Source organism: Marmota marmota, unplaced genomic scaffold (genome assembly GCF_001458135.2).
Source record: "Marmota marmota marmota unplaced genomic scaffold, marMar, whole genome shotgun sequence".
NCBI classification, from domain to species: Eukaryota; Metazoa; Chordata; class Mammalia; order Rodentia; family Sciuridae; genus Marmota; species Marmota marmota.
In genome coordinates this window covers 27,680,404-27,701,083 of record NW_026000229.1, presented here as the reverse complement: position 1 = coordinate 27,701,083, position 20,680 = coordinate 27,680,404, and the positions used below count along the sequence as shown (strand labels likewise).

Genomic DNA, 20,680 nt, shown 5'->3' with positions numbered 1-20,680 from the left:
GATGTCAGCCCTATGAGACAGGGTGGGGTGCATGCCTCCTTATCAGCACCCCAGTTCCTTTCCTGCTTGTCCATCTGGACCCAGGATGCTTACCTCCTCCTCACTGACATGGGCTTCTCCCATGCTCTGCCCTGAGTTCCTCCAGATCCACCACCTGCTGGCTGGGGTTTATGCAAGTCCTCCAACCTGAACCCTCATGTCTTTGTGGCCTCATGGTGGAACTCAAGGAAAAGACCCTTGGCTAAGATAATTAAGTATGGGGACTTCAACTGCCAGATCAGGAACCACCAGGCTCACATTCCTGTTGCCTTTTCTGGGATTTAGCAAGTACTCTCTATTCAAATTTGAGCTGGAAAGATTCAGGTGGAGAGAGTTAGGCTAAAGGTAGCTGTTCCATATCCTCAAAGGAAAGTGTTACCCACTAATCCAAGGTCTGCCATCCCTTCAGAGTCAGGACAGTGGCAGATAACATGGGTACCACTTAGACTAAGTAACCCTGATTATCGGAAACTTTCTGTGCATCTTTGATGAGCAACAAATGTCACTGCAGCATTACCCTGACTGTGCGTCACGATTGCCATGGTGTTTTAAAAATACATGTCTGAGCCATCCCAGCAACCACCACCACCCAGACACCCATGCACACGCGTGCACGCACACGTTTCCTGATGCAAATGCTCCAGGCTGACAGTCCAACCATCTGTGCTTTGCAGAGGGTCTGGGGGCTCTGAGGCATAGGAAGGGATTGCTTTGCTGTCTGATAAGAGATGGAACAGATATACAGGGGAAGCCGCCACAGTTAAATATAATATAGTTATAATATAGTTATTTCCTGTGAGGTTAAAAAATGCTCTCGATACTAAGTACACCCAGAGACCCCTGATTCTAAAATGACTGGTTTAGTGAGTGTATGGATTTATCAGCCATCTTGAGTTTTACCTTTCAACTCTTCAGTCTTCTCTTGAAGCTTCAACTGTATTTGCTGTTTCTGTATTTCCAGTTCTGAATTATGCTTCTGAAGCTTTGCCAATTTCTATTGGAGAGAAAGGAGAAAAAAAAAAAAGAAAAATCTTTTTTCAAAATCTCACTCCAAGTTTGTCACTGCTGCCTTCCTCCATGAAAAGCTCCAGGCTCTCAGGCTGGCTTCTCCCCATGGCCCCCGCCCACCAGTAACAGCCAGCACCAGCCCATATGCAAGTGCTCCTAGCCCAGTAAGGCTGACACCTAGGACAAAGCCAAATCCAATGTCAAGGAAATGACAATGTCCTCCTCCAGAGCTTCTTGACAGCCCGGGAGCTTATACATTTAATATAATATAATTACTTAATTTATGACTCAGGAAGCACGTGAGCATGGCAGAATCTCTATCTTTCAGCTTCTCCTGGTGAAGTACCTGCTAGGCTGGCAGCGGGACCCCTTAGTGCTGATGGCAGGTGACTAGCAGTTCTGGTAATGCCAGTGGCAGCCGTGTGGGTGCACCTGGGCACAAAGTCACAGGGAGGGCAGAGGGGCTCCTTGTTACCTGCTATGGGTGCGAAGGACTTTGGAAAGTGCAGGATAATAGATGGTAATAATAAAGATCTCCTCCTTTAGAATATGTTAGCTCAAGCAAAGGCAGGGCCTATGATGGGTGTTTGGCTAAGTTACTTCACTTGACAATTTTATCCTCACAACAACTCAGTCCCTAATTGTTATTCCTGTTTTACATTCAAGGAAACTAAAGTTCAGAGAGGATAAGTGACTTGGCTAAGGCTGCCCAGCCAGATGGGAGCAAAGTCAAGATTTGAATCTAGGACATCAGGGTTTGGGGTCTATTGCTCTTTTCACTACACCACAAAGATGAAAATCTTCTCCAAGCTTTGCAATGAGGTTCAAGGAAAGATACCTTCAGGGCAGGCCTGATGGATGAGTGACGGAGGATCAAGGTTATCCTAGAAGAGAGAGAAGCATCCATCCAGGGCTCCTTCTCAGTCTTCTCATCACTTTGTAAACATTGGGAGGAGAGAAAATCTGTGCTTCCTGAAGCCTTAGCCTCCTCCCTGTGTAGACTCCAGTCCTCTGGCCTCTCTTCCCTGTGGTCCCACCACTAAGTCTGCTCCGCCCTGTGGTTTACAGTGCTTTACAGTCTCATGTCCCCCATGGAAAATGCACGTGGAACCCCACAGCCACCCTGGCCCTGACCTCTTCCACTGTATCCTTGTATCTCTTGCCCTTCTCCTCGTAATTCTGCCTGTGGGTGGCCGCTCTTTCCAGCTCCGTTTCCAGCTTCTGAATCTTCTCTATGTCACCGGCCCGGAGAGCAGCCAGGCTGGTCAGCTTCTCCACCAGCCCGTGGTTCTCTTTGTTCTAGAGAAAAGAAAGCTCAGCGGGTCAGAGGTTTATTGGAAATAAAGAAGCTTTCTTATAACCTGTAACGTGGCCTTACTGGTCACATTTGTCATTATGTCCATGTTTATTAGCATCTTCACCACAGTGAAACGAGTGAGGCAGATCTTGTCAGGGGACTATCTGCCTGAGTTGGTGGCTCTTTTGATGTAGGGCCCATCTGATCCTGGAGCTCCAAGACAGCTTCAGTGTTGTGGGCTAAACTGTGTCCCCTCAAAAATCCTAATCACTAAACCTTGGATATGACTGTATTTGAAGATATGTCCCTTAAAGAAATAATTAAGGCAACATGAGACCATTAGGGTGGGCTCTAATGCAATATAATTGTTTTCTTATAAGAAGAGGTTAGGACACAGACACACAGATGGAAGGGCATATAAGGACAGAGGGAGAAGGCAGTGGCTACCAGGCCAGGAGGGAGGCCTCAGAAGGAACCAAGCCCACCAACTTCTTGATCTGGGATATCTGGCTTGCAGAACTGTGGAAGAATGCATCTCTGGTTTTGAGGCCACTCTCTCTGGAGTGCTTTCTGATGGCAAACCCATGCACTTAGAAGGGAGCTCAGGCAGTGTGGGGACCCCACCAGGCACAGCTCCTGTTAGGCCATGGCTGTGTCTAAGCACATCCTGTGCATCTGATAACATACAGACCTGCTGCACAAGAGTGTGATAAAGAGAAACTGCAATAAAACCTCAGGTTTATTCATTGACTCATTAAGGACCCCCATGATGTTGTTTAGGATTAAGTTTAAAGTTCACTGTAGAAGAATCTCTGTATTATTAGAAACAGATCCAGGAGTAAGTTTTATATATTATAATTCACAGCTCTCCACTGGCTGAGAACATATGGATTTTTTTTCCCCTACCAGTGGAGAATCAGATGGGGCTGCAGCAAGGCCCTAAGGTACCTGTGGGCAAGTTAGAAAACAGCAAGTCCTCTGAGCTGACAGTCTTGAGGGATGCCGGCTCCGTCTTTGTGCATGTTAGAAAAAGGCACCCTTGCCTCAAGCAGCACAGCTTCAGATAGATACAAATTTCTAGCCATACTGGATTTAGGCCCACTTGCCCTCTTGGGCACTCGCCCTTCTGCAGTGAGCAACCTACACAACCATGTGAAGCAACCTTTAGAGTGTAATCCTGCAACCTAGCCCAGGAAGTCCTTGGAACCTGTTTGAACCTCCTAATATGGGCACACACCTTAATAACAAAGATAAGGATCTGATCCAGAACAAAATAAATCTATGTGAGAAGTATATATGGAACTATATATTATGAACACCTACCTGATCCTCTAGCTTTTTCTGCAAACGCTGGACCCTGTAAGTCAGCTGAATGTTGAGCACAAATCGTCGGATATTCTGGAATCTGCGCCTGGCCAGCCATGCCCGGGCATATTTCTGAAGGATCACGGCCTTGTGTTCCTCCAGCATCTTTAAAGCAAGATTTTGTAAAATGTAAGCTGGATCTCCACTGCTTCTCTTGCTGACTCTTCCCATGCTGGAAGATGAAACTACCAAGGCATTCCCACATTCCTACCGTGCAAAATATGAGTTTCTTGCCATCAACCCACAGAGCCCATCTACCTGGACTTCTCAAACAACCAGCAAATCCCAGTTGTGGCAGATGGGTGTGAATAGACGCTCTCACACCCAGGAAGGTCTTCATGCAGAAAAACCCCCTCACCACTGGTGGTAAAAACCAGCATGAGTCCTGGAAAACCCACCTCCCAGGAAGCACTGTACCTTTCGATACCTCCTCCTGGCCAGGAATCCTCGGGAGTAGGCCTGGATGGTGATGGTGGCCACGCGGATCAGCTGGTATAGATTGCGGACCAGGTACCCACGGCAGTGCTTCTGAATGATGATGGCCGCCCAGGCTTCTTTCAAGGCCAAGGCGGTGATAGCTTTCCTTAGTTGAAAGAATGTGGGGTCATTCTGTTGTCCACAGTGCCCAGCTCTCGCTACCCAACTGCAAGCTTGAGCAGTTTTCAGTAGGGAGTGTCCAAATGTCTCTCATCTCTTTTTTTTTTTTTTTTTATTTTTTAATATTTATTTTTCAGTTCTCGGCAGATACAACATCTTTGTTTGTACGTGGTGCTGAGGATCGAACCCGGGCCGCACGCATGGCAGGCGAGCGCGCTACCGCTTGAGCCACATCCCCAGCCCAATGTCTCTCATCTCTACAGCTGAAGGCTTTAAGTGGTTTATCATAATATGAACTTGAGGCCTGTCCTGGTTACCTTTCCTTTCCACCCTGATCTGGCTATGGGTCATTTCAGGCACTGAGGGACTACAGGAGGACTTTCATGTGCTGATTATTCAAGCCAGCTGATCCACCTCCATGCATGTCCCCACAGAGACAGTGACACTGAGATGGTGCGCCAGCATTTCACTTGCTTATGCATGGATTCATCAGAGAGATCAGGCTGGAGGCTGTGTAGATTAGGAGTTAGCTAGCAAGCAATGGTCCAAATCTGCAGCCATCCGTTACTGTCCAGCCTTACGGGAACATAGCCATGCCTATTGTTTAAATATTGCCTATGGCAGCTACTATGGTTTAGATGTGGGTGAGAGTTCACATTCTAGAAGCTTGGTTCTCAGTGTGATGTGAAAGGTGGTGTATATTTCAAGAAGTAGACCCTGCTGGAAGGAATTGAGTTATTGGGGATGCTGTCCTTAGAAGGGAGCCATGCTGGTCTGACGGAGTAAGTCAGCTGTCATGAGAACAGGTTTTTATAAAGAACAGCCACCTAATGCAGTGACCTCTGTGCTTTCCTGTTTCTCTTCCATGTTGTGATACAAGGTGGCCCTTCTCAGAGGCCAAACCAGTAGGGCTGCCCCATCCTCTAAAACTGTGAGCTAAATTAACTTATTTCCTTTATAAAGTACTCAGACTCAGACTTTTTGTTATTGCAACAGAAAATGAACTAATACAGCTGCATTCTTGCTATGATGGCAGAGCTCAATAGCTGCAACAGAGGCTATAAACCTCTAAGGAGTCAAATGGTCACTATCTGACACTTTACAGAAAAATTTTGTCAAGTCCCGAGTAAAGGACTGTAGGTAACAAAAAAATCTTTCCTTCAAAACTTACAGTCTCATGGAGCTGACAGACTTATAAATGGCTAGGAAAGAGGGAAAATAAAATAACTTCTACACAGATCTATAAGTGAGAGAACGGGGGAAAAAGACTAATTCTATTTGGGGAGAGATGGCAGATGAGCTGCTATTGAAGGAAAGCAGGATTTCTGTCGACAGTGACGGTTGGGGAAGGCGTTTCAGGCTAAGGCATTAGCATAAGTAAGGGCACAGAGGCCCTGCAGTATCTAAAACATTCAGGAAAAAGGAATTTGCTGGACTTGCTAGAGTATAGGATACATAGAAAAAATTAATCAGTACTCAATGCGATTAGAAAAGTAGATGGGACCATTTGTTATTTAAAAAATATATTCATTAAGCTGTGACTTCTGTGTGACAGCCATTGTGCTAGGTCCTGGACACAAGAGGGATGGATAAATGTGGCTCCTGTTCTCATGGAGCTTTTGTTCTTATGAATGCACAACTAAGGTCTCTACATGGAGGTTGCTATAGTTTGGATCTGGAATAGTCCCCAAAGGCCCATGTGTTGAAGATTTCATTCTTAGCCTGTGTCACAGTTGGGAGGTAGTGGACCCTCCAGGAGATGAGGCCTAATGGAAAGGAGTGAGGTTGTTGAATGTGTGCCCTTGAAGGGGATATTGGGTCACTTACCCCTTCCGGTCTCTTCAGTTTTTGGCTGCCATGAGCTCTAGCCATGATGTACTTTGCTGCCATAGACCCAAAGCAACAAGGCCTAGTGACCATAGATTGAAACTCGTGAAAGCATGAGCCAAAGTGACCTTTTTCATTACTGAGTTGATTTTCTCAGGTATTTTGTCACACTGACAGAAAGCTGACTAACATAAGAGTAAATGCACAGAGGGTTTCAAACACCATGTAAAAGATGGAATGTGTTCCGCAGGAAATGGGGAACCACTGGAGGCACTAAAGACACAGTAGAACAGCAGTCCAGACAGGCCCTACTTAAGGAAGATGAGGGAAATGTGGTAGGTAGAGGGCTGAGCTGATAAGTGTAAAGTAAGCAACCATGAAGGCCTAATCCAGGGGAGGAGCTGGAGAGATGAATTAGGGCAGGCCCCAAAGGCAAATGGACAGAATTATCAGGTCTGGGTGACTCCTGAATGGAAAGGGAGTATGGGTTTTGGGTAGAAGATAACTCTATGGTTTCTTGCCCTGGAGACTATTGTTATTAACTGGACCCAGAAGCATAAGAGGGCAGGAAAGCCTGGTTGTGTATGGTGTCCCCACCTGTAGAGAAGCCCAAATACTGCTGGAGGTTGGGCCTTGCCTTAGTTTGCATCTGGAATGTCCTCCAAAGGCCCAGGTATTAGAGGCTTGGTCCCTGGCTTGGTGCTATTGGGAGGGGTGGGAGGTCTTTAGGTCACCTCAAAGGGAATTGTGGAACTCTGGTCACTTCCTCTCTTTTGCTTTCTGGCCATGAGGTAAGAGGTTTTGCTCTGACACCTGCTTCTGCCATAATATGCTGCCTTACCACAGACCTAAAACAACAGAGCCAACTGACCATGGACTGCAACCTCTAAAGGTGTGAGCCAAAATAAACCTTTTATCTTTATAAGTTGACTACTTCAGGTGTTTGTTATAGTTATGGAAACTGACTACCATAGGCCTCAAGCTCAGGAAGAAGTCAGACTCAAAGATGTAGCTTGACCCGTAAACCCCACCTTCTCAGCTCCGGGCTCCTCAAGGAGGGAGGCAAGACAGTCATTCAGAAACACACAATCATCAGGGAAGGCTGCCTGGCCCCACGCTCTCCAACAGGTACAACAGAGCCAGGGAATGTCACAGGATGATCCTACAGTGGGTCACAGTTCTTCTGGGCTCTTGGGCCCCTGAAGGAGGGGTAGGATTGGCATGGTTGGTGAACTCCCCATGGGGCTGCCACTCCTCCCTCCCAGCATCTTGCCATTGGTCCCTTCTGTGCACCCCCACTCTTGCAGGCAGGTAATCCGGGGATATTTATCTTTATCCAGGGCCTTCACTAGGGTCCTACTGGTCTTGGGCGTTTTCAGTTCCCATGGGAAGGGACCCTATGCCTCTGCCCGGCCTCAGTGGGAGCTCTACATCCTTCAGTAACACCCTGATCAGGGTTTCCTCCCCTCAGGGTGGTCATCTCTGCTCATAGGACACCAGGCAGTCAGCACTACCTGTCCCTGAGGGAATCACCCTTCTTATCTCCAGGGTCCCAGACTTTAAATGCGACTTGCACTTACATATCTATACCCCAGGGGCAGAAGAAAAGTCCCATGTCCTCTATAGTGCCTCCCCCTGGAGGTGACCAGCAAAGAAAGCCCTGCCATTCGACAATGCCCTCGATTCCAACATACCTCACGGTTTGCTGGCCCCGGAAGTACTGCTGGATGGTCAGGGCAGCTTGCCTCTCTCGGAGGAATTTTTTCCTCTGAAGCCAGCCACGGACATGCTTTTGTATCACAATACAACCCTGCCTCAGTTTATCCAATCGGAGTTTCTCTAAGTAAGCCACTTGACCCGCTCTGAAGAAAATTTTGGTTTTACCAAACTGGTACTGATTAGAATCCTGGAAGAAAAAAAAATGTTATAATCAGAAATGAAATCTTTCAGATCTGACATGATTTGGAAAAGACATTTTAGAGGCTCAAAAATTCCAAAAATATTGTTCCTTTTTTTTTTTTTCCTTTTTGGTACTGGGGATTGAACCCGAGGGAACATTACCACTTAATTACACAGCCAGTTCTTTTTTATTTTTTATTTTGAGACAGGGCCTCGCTAAGTTGCTGAGGTTTGCTTCAAACTTGTGATCCTCCAGCCTGAACCTCCTGAGTTGCTGGGATTACAGGCATGCACCACTATGCCTGGCTAACACTGTTACTTTGACATAAAGCAGAAAAATTCTAATCACGATCTAGAAACTTAAAGTTTCTGTTAAAGCTCCTTTGCAGAACAAATAGGGTTTAGGGGAGGGTGTCCGTTGGAAGGCAGGAGGGGATGTGTGTGCTCTCAGTGATTCTCAACTGGGCTGCGGGGAATGTCAGCCTCCTCATGTGGTTTCCCTACAAGGGTAGGAGAACCTGGAGAAGTCTGGTTTTCTGTCTTGATTTTGTGTTTCCTTCACCACCCCCTTTGCTGGCCATCATAACTTCCCTATCTCTTTCCCATCCTAATTCACCATTTCAGCAATAATCTAAATCTACCCTAAGTGCCAGGTCTGGCGTCCACTTGTCTTGGTGATCTCAGCTGCCCATATCCTAAGAGCCAGGTTCATGGAGGATTGGATTAGATTGTGGGAGAACAAAGCAGCATAGAGGGACACTGGGAGAAGCCAGTGTTCGAATTTGGCATCCTAAAGAAGCCTGCTGTCTGGAGCTCTTGCCCAGTGAGTGAGTCCACTCTGGTCTTGCTCAGGGCACATTCCCTTTCTTCTTAGGTGTCCCTGACAGTTACAGCCCTGAGGCTCACAGGCAATGATGAAGAAATACATTTGAGAGACATGCTGTTTGGGAAGAGCCCGTGGTTCCAGAAGGTGAGGAAGGCTGACCTGGATGAGCCTGTGCAAAACCACCTTGCACACCTGCTTCTTATCACTGACGGCGAGCTCCTGCGGGGTCATGAGGACACCATAGCGACTGTAGAACTCGATGTACGTCCACCTGCAAAGTCAAAGGGGAATCCAAGCCAGGCATCCAGAGAGAAAGCTCTTGGTGTCTGCGCACCCTGCTGCCTGGCCTGCCACCCAGCTTGCCATAGGAGTGGGGCAGTGGATTCTGCTCCAGCAATTCTGACCACGGGTCCCCTCCATGGGACGCCACCAAGACCACCCCAGCACATGTGCTGCTCCTGGACTGTTTCTGTTAACTCCAGCCCCACTACTGCCCTCTTCCTCCCCTTCAGCTTGTGTTCCCAGAACACTGGAGAGGCAGCAAGCAAGGAGCATGGCCAGCAGCTGAGCGGGGGCTCTGGGGTGCTGTAGTGGCTTCTGTCCCACTCACGACCTCTCTTTCACCTTCTCTGGCCTTCCCACAGGACAGTGGGATGAATCTTGGGTGCACCTGGCAGGAGCCAGAGTGTGAAACAAACCACACGGCAGCCATACCCTTGGTTCTCGGCACACGCTCATGCTGTCTCCCTAGAGGGCTGACCACCTACCTGGAAGGATAGCTCTGCGCACTGATGCGAATTGTCTCCAAAACACCACAGGCTCGCAGCTGCTGGACGATTCTTTTGGAGTCAAACCTTGAAGAAGCGGATTTTGTGATGTGTCAAGTGTTGTAACTGATGGCACACCCACAGCAGCTATAGCAGAGCTGTAGGGACTGCAAGTACCAGGCAGCAGTGTCTAGGCCTGTTGTCCCCATGACAGGCAGACAGCCCCTGTGTGACCCAGTCAGGGCTGTGGTGGTGAGGTGAGGACAGAGCACTGATTGTGGAGGAGATGACAGGTCTGTGGGGCCAGGAGGCCTTTGGTTTGAACTTTGAATGACAACCAGGTGGAAAGAAATGTGTGAACTGGACTGGTTTTAGTACCCATTTAATGAAGGAAAGTCCTTTACAAAACACCCACAGGTGGCCCTCCAGCATCCCCCTCTAACCCTGTAGGTACCTCTAGGTACTTTTTTTTTTTTGGCACTGGGGATTGAACCCAGGGGTGTTTAACCACTGAGGTACATCCCCAGCCCTTTTAATTTTTTTTTCTTTTTTTAGACAGGGTCTTGCTAAGTTGCTTAGGGCCTAAGTTTCTGAGGCTGGCTTGGAACTTGTAATCCTCCTACCTTAGCCTCCCGAGCTGCTGGGATTACAGGCATGAACCATCATGCCTGGCTTCTCTAGGCACCTCTTTTAGCCCTTGGGGTTCCTGCTGGAGCCCTGGGAGCAAGTCTGATATCTTGTGTCATGTGTGAGAATGTATCTTTCAGCCTTCACAGCCTTTCTTCTACAAACACTTGTCTTCTGATAGCCAAACAAATGTCTTGGCCTTCTAGGCTGCATACCTTTAGTTGAAGACTGTCATCCCTTTGCTCAACTCTGGAGAACAGGTAGCTAAGCCAGAGGGGTTGTGCTAACATATGAAAAGGGAAGCATTGTTTTGAGTCATTAATAAAACCAGAAACACCATGCTGTTTCTGTTATGATTGCTCTTTAGTATAGTTTAAGGTCTGGTATAGTGATGCCACCTGCTTCATCCTTCTTGCTAAGGATTGGTAGTATGGTCACTTTGACAATATTAATTCTGCCTATCCAAGAACAACAGAGATCTTTCCATCTTCTAAGGTCTTCTTTAATTTCTTTCTTTAGCATTCTGTAGTTTTCATTGTAGAGGTCTTTCACCTGTTTCATTAAGTTGATTCCCAAGTATTTTATTTTATTTTATTTTTTGGTGTTATTGTAAATGGGGTAGTTTTCCTCATTTCCCTTTCAGAGGATTTGTCACTGATATACAGAAATGTCTTTGATTTATGGGTATTGATTTTATATCCTGCTACTTTGCTGAATTCATTTACTAGTTCTAGAAGTTTTCTGGTGGAATTTTTTGGGTCTTCTAGGTATAGAATCATATGGTTGGAAAATAGTGATAATTTAAGTTCTTCTTTTCCTGTCTATACCCCTTTAATTTCTTTCATCTGTCTAATTGCTCTGGCAAGTGTTTCAAGAACTATGTCAAACAGAAGTGGTGAAAGAGGGCATCCCTGTCTTGTTCCAGTTTTTAGAGGGAATGCTTTCAATATTTCTCCATTTAGAATGATGTTGGCCTGGGGCTTAGCATAGATAGCTTTTACAATGTTGAGATATATTCCTGTTATCCCTAGTTTTTCTAGTGTTTTGAACATGAAGGGATGCTGTATTTTGTTGAATGCTTTTTTCTTCATCTATTGAGATGATCATATTGTTCTTATCTTCAAGTCTATTGATGTGATGAATTACATTTATTGATTTCCATATGTTGAACCAAGCTTGCATCCCTCTAATGAACCCCACTTGATCATGGTGTACTAACTTTTTGGTGTATTTTTGTATTTGATTTGCCAGAATTTTATTGAGAATTTTTGCATCTATGTTCATTAGAGCTATTGGTCTGAAGTTTTCTTTCTTTCTTTCTTTCTTTCTTTCTTTCTTTCTTTCTTTCTTTCTTTCTTTCTTTCTTTCTTTCTTTCTTTCTTCTTCCTTCCTTCCTTCCCTTTCTTTCTTTCTTTCTTTCTTTCNTCCTTCCTTCCTTCCTTCCTTCCTTCCTTCCTTCCTTCCTTCCTTCCTTTCTTTCTTTCTTTCTTTCTTTCTTTCTATGTGTCTTTGCCTGGTTTTGGAATCTGGGTGATATTGGCCTCATAGAATGAGTTTGGAAGTGCTCTCTCTTTTTCTATTTCCTGAAATAAATTGAGGAGTATTGGTATTAGTTCTTTTTTAAAGGTCTTAAAGAACTCGGCTGTGTATCTGTCCAGTCCTGGGCTTTTCTTGGCTGGTAGGCTTCTGATGGTGTCTTCTTCTATTTCATCACTTGAAATTGATCTGTTTAAATTGTGTATATCATTCTGATTCAATTTGGGCAAATCATATGACCCTAGAAATCTGTCGATGCCTTCGATATTTTCTATTTTTTTTGGAGTACAAGTTTTCAAAATAATTTCTAATTATCTTCTGTATTTCTGTAGTGTCTGTTGTGATATTTTCCTTTTCATTATGTATGTCAGTAACTTGAGTTCTCTCTCTCCTTCTCTTCATTAGCATGGCTAAGAGTCTGTCAATTTTATTTAGTTTTTCAAAGAATCAACTTTTTGTTTTGTCAATTTTTTCAATTGTTTTTTTTTCCAATCAAAATCCCAGTGACATTCCTCATAGAAACAGAAAAGGCAGTCATGAAATTCATCTGGAAAAATAAGAGACCCAGAATAGCTAAAGCAATCCTTAGCAATAAGAGTGAAGCAGGTGGCATCACTATACCAGACCTTAAACTACTACAGAGCCATAGTAACAAAACAGCATGGTATTGGCACCAAAATAGACTTGTAGACCAATGATACAGAATAGAAGACACAAAGACTAACACACATAATTACAGTTATCTTATATTTGACAAATGTGACAAAAATGTACATTGGAGAAAAGATAGCCTCTTTAACAAATGGTGCGGGGAAAATTTAAAATCCATATGCAATAAATGAAACTAAACCCCTACCTCTCACCATGCCTAAAACTCAACTCGAAGTGGATCAAGGACCTAGAATTAAACCAGAGACACTGCGTCTATTAGAAGAAAAAGTAGGCCCAAATCTCCATCAACTTCCTTAATAAGACTCCTATAGTGTAAGAATTAATATCAAGAAACAATAAATGGGGTGGATTCAAACTAAAAAGCTTCTAAGACAAATAACCCAATCAATAAAAAGGCCAAGGAACTGAACAGACACTTCTCAGAAGAAGATATGCAATCAATTAACAAATATATGACAAAATATTCATCATCTCTAGCAATTAGAGAAATACAAATCAAAATTACTCTAAGATTTCATCTCACTCCAGTCAGAATGGCAGCTATTAAGAATACCAACAATAGTAAGTGTTGGCAATTATGTGGGGAAAAGGCACACTCAGAGATATGAAAAACTGTGCTCTCTATGTGTAATATGAATTATAATGCATTCTGTTGTCATATATAACAAATTAAAATTAATTAAAAAAATAAAACTTCCCTTTCCCGTTTAAAATAAAAAATCTCTGTAAAAGAACATCAAAGAGTAATTTTAACAAGGAAATACTAGCACAAGTTTTAAAGACAGATCTTTTCTTGTCCATCCATTTGTAGGTTGGTGTATCCTACCATATAACTTTCTTTTTTTTTAATTTTAAATTTTGTCTCTTAGAATTACAGTAGGAAGACTCATATGGACACTTGGAGGATCCTTATGAGACAAAGGATCAAACAGTAGACTTGAGACTAACAAACTTCACTATGATGGCATCTGGATAAAATACAACTTCTCTGGAAGTCTCCTATTATCTCAAGGGGTTCATCTCAACCTCAAAGGCCCCCCTCTGTCTGCAAAGCACAATGATTTGGGCTTCTGCAATTATTACCTAACAGGTTACTGAATTCCAGTTACCACCTATTTAATAGAAGTAGAAATTTGGTTTTGTATACATGAGTGAATTTAACGTTTGAAAACCATTTGCTCCCGTATTGTAACTTGAGAAGTTCTGTTTCTTTAAAAATCATATCACTTCTTGGTGGATACTAATATTCACTTTGGGTGAGTACTTGTTAAACCATTTCTATCTGTGTTGATATTGGATTATTAAGTACCACAAGAGAGCTGTCTGAGAGCTTTTGGGGAACAAAATCATATGTATTACAATAATTTACCTCTCAACAGTCTATTAATATAGTCAGGTGGCACTTACAAGTCTTTCCTTGCACTCAACTTTGTTAAAGTAGTAAAGATTAAAAACTAATTATGCACATAACATTAATACCAATAGTTGTAATTAACTGTGATTTAGAATACACTAAATAATAAACCAGGTTGGAAGTTTTAAAATGTTATGTGAATAGTCATTAAGGTGTTTTTTTCTATTGCCTTATTCATTTTTAGAAATACATTAAATGAGTGTTCTTATTTTTAAAAGCAAATTAAAGCCATGCTCAGCCCAGAAAAAGAAAAAAAAAGCATTCCAGAAATAAAGTAAAGTTTACCATAATTATTAGCAACTTCTCCAACATCATGAGAGAAACTGCTTTCTCAGTGTTTTTGTTCTCTGAGGTGTAAAAATACTTACTCAAAGGGCAATTTCTCATCATTTGGCTTGATGCATCGAACATAATGAGGTGTTGTGGCATTGAGGGTCTCCATGAGCAAGTACAGAGAGCTGCGGAACTAGGAAACAGGACCGGAGATCAAACATTGTTCTGAAATAATTTAATGTTTAGATCAAGGTAAAATGAAGTCCAGTCTTGGTAAGTTGATCAATATGAAAAGCTAACTTCACACGTATATTTTGGAACATTTCAGACCATGACTTTGGATGTTAGCATGACACACGCTCTGTCCAGTCCTCCCAGAGAGCAGAGAAATGGTACAGCATGCTGCTATGCAGGGGGGTGCAGCTTGCTCAGGTGTGTGCTGCCTTGGCATTTGAAGTATGATGGCAATAAACTTTTTGCATTTGTGTGTGTACTGGATTTGAAGAGGCCCATGATCTATGGCCAGGTCTGAGGTGTGGGTCCTACGAGTGCCTAACTCCCTGATGACCCCCTTGCCCTTAGCATCTTCTGGTACCTTGCTCCCAACTGTGGTCCGGAAGTGCTTGCTGTTCGGCTTGATGACTTGCTTAGCAGATTTAACTGTGATCATTGAGCCAAAAGGGGAAGAAGGAATGGGATTTTCTTGAAAAAATTTGGCACAGAGATGAAACTGAAAGTAAAAGAGAGGATTTCAACATCCAAAATGTCTGCCCACAATCTTCACTGGTGCAAACCAAAAAGTTACAACAGCCATCTGAAGTAGTGGGTAGTATAGTAACAACCTCAGCCACTATCTACAGCCAGAGCTCAGGGTCATACTCACTAGGGGTGGCCCATGGCTTCTTTCCCAGGACAGGGGACATAGAGGACAAGTTTAATGTCTATATCTGGATATCAATCCAAGGGTCAGAAAGGTGAGACACTTCTGTTCCCACTTGGTGCCCCGGCTCACCTGGAATCTCCTCCTTCCTTCCCATCCTTGCAGATCCAACCCCTACCTAGCAGTTGAGGCTCTATTAAAATGTTTTCCAGCTGTGTTTTCCTATAAAACTCTCCCTGATGTCCAAGATGAGTTAATCCCTGTCTTCATCTTCTATTTGTACCTATTTTAAGGCAATTGTTACTTTCTTCCTTGTATCAGTTATTCCCTTAAATATCCCTCTTGTCTCTGAGTGAACCTCATTTTTTTTTTTTTTGATGTTGGACCTCAAGCATGCCAAGCACATGCTCTGTCACTGAGTTGCTCTGCCAGTCCCTGTTTCATTCTTCTAAATCAGACATTGATGGTGACCTTCAAAGCTGAACTCTGCCTAATGTGTCCTTGTATGCCCTCAGGAATGAATGAATCAGAAGCTCCCACTGTGTGCTCAGTAGACACACCCATTTCTGTTTCACCATCCTTTGCCTTCATCTTCTAGACTGGACCTTGCGGCGACTCAGCTTGGGGCTGAGTAAATCACTGGTAAATTAAATCCACTTTTTTTTCCCTCACAAAAGATGCAGTTCGTTTCAATATTGACTGCTCTTTCATAAGCCAATTTTAATAACTTCATGGCCTGGCATCTATTTATAATCATCTGTGCAAGTTCCTGGGCTCTTTTGGGAAATTGCCAAAAAACTTGAATATCAATAATGTGCTCAGATCTTTTAAAGGAGGGAAAACAAATATCATAACCAAATCACCACAGAAAAATGAAGGCTAATGCATGAAATATTCTCAAAATTTCGTAAAGAAATATCTAAAGTAAAAGAGAAGAAGCCACAAGCCATTCTTTTGGTGACACTATTCATCATAGAAAGTTGTGGACTTGAGGACCCTACACATGCCAAACAGCATGTCCTTCCTGAGCAGTCTCACTTGGCATATTTTCGTTGTCTGTTAGTACTACCAAACCTGCTTGTTTACACATCCATCTAGAGGGACATGGCTCCCTCTAGACCCTGAGCTCCACTAGGGCAGGAACCTGCTGGCTGTATCCTCAGAAATTAGAACCGGACACATGGCAAGTGCTATTGAAACAAGTGAATGTCTGAATTAAAGGTGAATTGTGATTCCCTGATTGGGTTAGCTGTCTTCCTCTCTGGCATCTGCACATTTAGTTTCTGATTTGCATATAATTGATTTACAATGCTTTCAGCTGCTAGAAGGATGTTTTACTCCCAATTTAAAAAACAGTTATTTTTGGCCAGGCATGGTGACCATGCCTGTAATCCCAGTGGCTTGGGAGGCTGAGGCAGGAGGATTGCAAGTTCAAAGCTAGCCTCAGCAACTTAGCGAGTCCCTCAGCAACTTAGGGAGTCCCTAAGCAACTCAGCAAGACCCTGTTTCTAAATAAAATATTTAAAAAGGGCTGAGGATATGGCTCAGTAGTTAAGCGCCTCTGGGTTCTGGAAAAAAAAAAGGTTATTGTATCTACGAGCCAACCACAATTTGCTATAGCCTAGACAACATGTGTACGTTCCCCCATTCCCTCTCTCTCTCTTTCCTGATATATATCTAGATCCGTATCAATTATATAATGAATAATATTCATTACCCCTTAGGACTCCACAAACCTTGCTTGCTCTCAGGGTTTCAACCAGCATGTCATAGACAGTGTCTCTGTTCTTCTCGAGGAAACCTTCACATTTATACTCTACCTATGCAGAGAAAGGGATTGATTATTTTCAAAGAGACAGGATGTAAGTACAGTGGTCATTTCTTTCCTTTTCTCTCTTTCTCCACCTACCCCCTTTCCTTTTTGTTTCTGTCTTTGTGGTGCTGGGGATTGAAGCCAGGGCTCATACATACTAAGCATGCACTCTTTCACAGAGTTACACCCCAAGCCCTCCTGCTGGGCTATACCCAAATCCTCTCTTTAAAAAAAAAAAAATCTTAAGAAAGAGGCTTATAAAGGCAATTTAATAAGGAGGTTCCTGTTTATCATAGCAATCCCTTTACAGGTTAGTTTAGGAAGTGGGGGATGGGTCTTCTGATATACAGAGCCAGGTGCTCCTGCGGACACTGACCACACTGCACTCACCTGTGGGTGCCCTCTGGCCACAGGTGACCACTCCTTTCCTGTAGCATGTGCAGTTCACACAAGAAAACCAAGCTTAGGGCTGCCTTTGCTTGGGAAGCCACCAACAGGAGGAAAAAACTGAGTGGTGACCATTGGGTCCAATGCTGTTTTCGTAAATGAGCATCCATATGCAAGAAAGGAAACAAAAACTACCCACTGCCCACTGAGCTGAGCGCTCACTGAGCCCTCAATGTCAGGCTGCGAGTGGGTAAATGCTTGCAATGCTTAAATTTGGCTTAAAAAAAAAACAAAAAAACTCCATGTACTTTCTGGTTAGTAAGGCTTCTCAAATCCCTCAAGCAAATCCAGGGTGGCTGTCTAAACATTCAAAACCTCATAGTTTCTGCCTCTGGATTGTAAGATTCAATATGATATATATANACAAAGACTAACACACATAATTACAGTTATCTTATATTTGACAAATGTGACAAAAATGTACATTGGAGAAAAGATAGCCTCTTTAACAAATGGTGCGGGGAAAATTTAAAATACACCAGAAATTAATTATAAAGCTGCAGATGTGGCTCAGTGGTAGAGCATTTGCCTAGCATGTGAAAGGCCCTGAGTCTGAACCCCAGCACTGCAAAAACAAAATTTTTAAGAGTTGACTCTGAGCACACAGGCCTTTGGGGGTGCTGAGGTCTGGAGCAGTGTCACCTGGTAGCCCCAAGGTGAGGAAGAGTCCTTGCTGGTGGATTAGGAACCAGGAGCACTGGCTGTTTGTAAACACTGCCCTGTGAATGAAGTGCATGGGTTGTTGCACAAATTCTTCCTGAATGATGGTGAGAACCACTAGTATAAATGGACGGAGGTCTACCCAATAGAGAGCTTTGTGGGTTGAGGGAGACCATTTGCAGACCCAGTGGTCCAAGCAGCTGGGTGCCTTTGTGGGACCTCTGGGATTGAGGGATTACGGAGCAAGCTGCTGCATGTAAGCCCAGCTACCCTGATCTCAGAAGGGTTTTATTCCTTCAGCTGATTAGACCCAGAATCTAATCTAACCTATAGTGTGTATGTTTGGTTTTTTTTTCCTCCACATAGTCCAAAATGCTGCTAGTTCTTTTAAAGGGGTACTTCTTGGAAGTAGCAGATGAGAGAAGGATATGTATAAAAACTATGAATAAAGATAGACCCTTGAACTAAATCTCATGTGATTTTTATGGAGTCTAATTGTTTCTTCTTTTCCTTTTCCCCACAAAACTAGAACCCTGACATTATGAATGACAGTTTGGCATACCATCATTTATTTCATAGACATCTTTTCAGGAACCCATCTGAAAGACTCTAAGCATTACATCATATTTAACAGTACTCCTCTGACCCACAAAGGTGTTACCCCTTTCTAGGTCATTGTCCCCTCGTCCAGCCCCCAGTAACAGCCAGCAGGAAATGGACAGAGAGCAGGAGTTCCCCCAAGGAAGGGAAACAAACAAGAATGTGCATTCAGGGCAGGCACTTATGACAAGTTTTCTTTTTTGCCTTCTATTTTCTAAGCTTTCTATGAAGAAAGAAATCTCTCTATGAAGAGATTTTTAAAATTATTTATCTCCTTACAAAAGTAATATCTGCTTAGTAAAAAGTAAAATAAAAAGGAGCTGTATAGAAAACAAAGATGAAATTGAAAACTGATCACCTTGAGTTACCCTATGTTGTCACTATAATAAAGATATTCTGGTTTAATAAAAAAGGAAAACCACACACACAAAAAGAAATAGCTTTCATCACTGAAAACAGTTATTCTACTTGATTATCCTAAGCTTATAGAGAAAAAAAATTGGAAAAGGTTAATGGATTTACCAAATGTCAAAAATCAAAATTCTAAAAATCAGAAATAAAATCCATTAATGACACATTTGTCTTTAAAGCAGTCCAGTTGAGATTTGACATACTTTGTAATAAAAACAAATTAAGCATCATTACCTAGACACATTTGTGCAGGTATCCTTTATCAAAGCTACAAGCTACGTGGGATTTGAACCACTCCAGAAAAGCTGCAGCCCATTCCTTTGGGAAGCCGCACCGTTCCTGGGTAGAGAATGCGCAAGACCTCACCGTACCTTATCGGCAAAGTGCTGAATGATAAAGGATGCGCTTGACATTCTGGGTTTTTCAAATAAGGAGTTCTTGTTGACAAAATTATTATACAGCTTTTGAAGCCAATTTTCATCAGTTCCATGTGGTAACTGGAAGAGAATCGCAAATCAAACAGCAAGTAAGAAAGTGAGAGATGAAAGATGATGGAGGTGAGAAAAGCACTGATATAGGTGGAGGCCCTCCCTTCTTGTTTGTTTGTTTGTTGATACTGAGATTGAACTCAGGAGTAGTCTACCACTGAGCCCCAGCCTCAGCCCTTTTTATTTTTTATTTTGATACAGGGTCTCACTAAGTTGCTTAGGGTCTTGCTAAGTTGCTGAGGCTGGCCCTTGAACTTGTGATCCTCCTGTCTCAGCCTCCCAAGTCACTAGAATTACAGGTGTGCACCACCACATCCATCTCCTCCCTCTCTCATTAAAACAACAAGAACCCTGTAGACATTAATCTATCTTTGATCTTAATAACCTTTAGGGTAGTTTCTAAAATTATTGTTGACTAATAATTGTGTATAATTTGTGGTATGTAGTGAGATTTAAATGGGTATACCAATGTCCTTTTAGAAGAACAGAACTTTTCAAACTAAGTGGAAATGGCTGTGTAATCATTTTTTAAAAATTTCTGCAACTTGTGCAAAATAAAAATGGGCAATATTTTGTGATTCTTCCAAAAGAAGTCTCAGAGTTCAGGAAAAACACAATGGGTCCCATGACAGGAGCATGGCTTCCTTTTCGGCACAGTGGGTCAGAACTGGCACCTGCCTGTGTCCTCTCCAGGTCTGCTTCAGAATAATGGGTTTTTTTACCTAAGTAACGACCACCTTGAATTAAGATCTTACCTCCTCAAACTGAGCTCCTTGTAAAACTTGCTCTTGATGCTGGTGATTTTGAAACTATCAGTTAAATTCAGCCCAAACTCTGTGACTTTAATACCTCACTGTGTCTAAGTGACTTCTGCATTAGGTGTTTATGATTCACCTAGGAAATACCTGTGTAGAATAGATATAAATATTTCCTAGCAGCTTTGGCCTTGGCACCCTGTACCTTGTGGATCATTCCAGAACACTTGGCCCTGATGCCTGCCCTTTAATTCTACATACTATAAGGGCTGAGGCACAGGTGGCATTGGAAAGGACAATTTGTGAGAAGAATCTTGGAATGGAGAATTCTAAGGAGAAATCACCAAAAGCCTTCAATGTTATTATTATTATTATTATTATTATTATTATTATTATTATTATTATCTTTATTTTATTTATTTATTTTATGTGGTGCTGAGAATTGAACCTAGGGCTTCGCATGTACTATGTGAGCGCTC

At 43.0% G+C, this 20,680-nt stretch overlaps 1 protein-coding gene across 4 annotated transcripts in view; it reads right to left on the bottom strand.

The window, feature by feature from the left end:
• Window positions 1-20,680, bottom strand: part of Myo5c (myosin VC) — a 92,149-nt gene that overhangs the window by 34,005 nt on the left and 37,464 nt on the right. For all 4 annotated transcript variants that reach the window (XR_007343972.1, XM_015480646.2, XM_048793763.1 and 1 more), the window contains 11 exons: window positions 19,330-19,455; window positions 16,764-16,847; window positions 14,743-14,877; window positions 14,243-14,340; window positions 9,626-9,712; window positions 9,018-9,129; window positions 7,828-8,039; window positions 4,127-4,292; window positions 3,668-3,814; window positions 2,182-2,346; window positions 940-1,033 (listed from right to left, as the gene is read on the bottom strand). Coding sequence is in view for 3 of the 4 variants with exons in the window: in XM_015480646.2 (XP_015336132.1) it covers window positions 940-1,033; window positions 2,182-2,346; window positions 3,668-3,814; window positions 4,127-4,292; window positions 7,828-8,039; window positions 9,018-9,129; window positions 9,626-9,712; window positions 14,243-14,340; window positions 14,743-14,877; window positions 16,764-16,847; window positions 19,330-19,455 (1,426 nt within the window). In the remaining variant the exon portion in view is untranslated. The remainder of the gene's footprint in view (window positions 1-939; window positions 1,034-2,181; window positions 2,347-3,667; window positions 3,815-4,126; window positions 4,293-7,827; window positions 8,040-9,017; window positions 9,130-9,625; window positions 9,713-14,242; window positions 14,341-14,742; window positions 14,878-16,763; window positions 16,848-19,329; window positions 19,456-20,680) is intronic.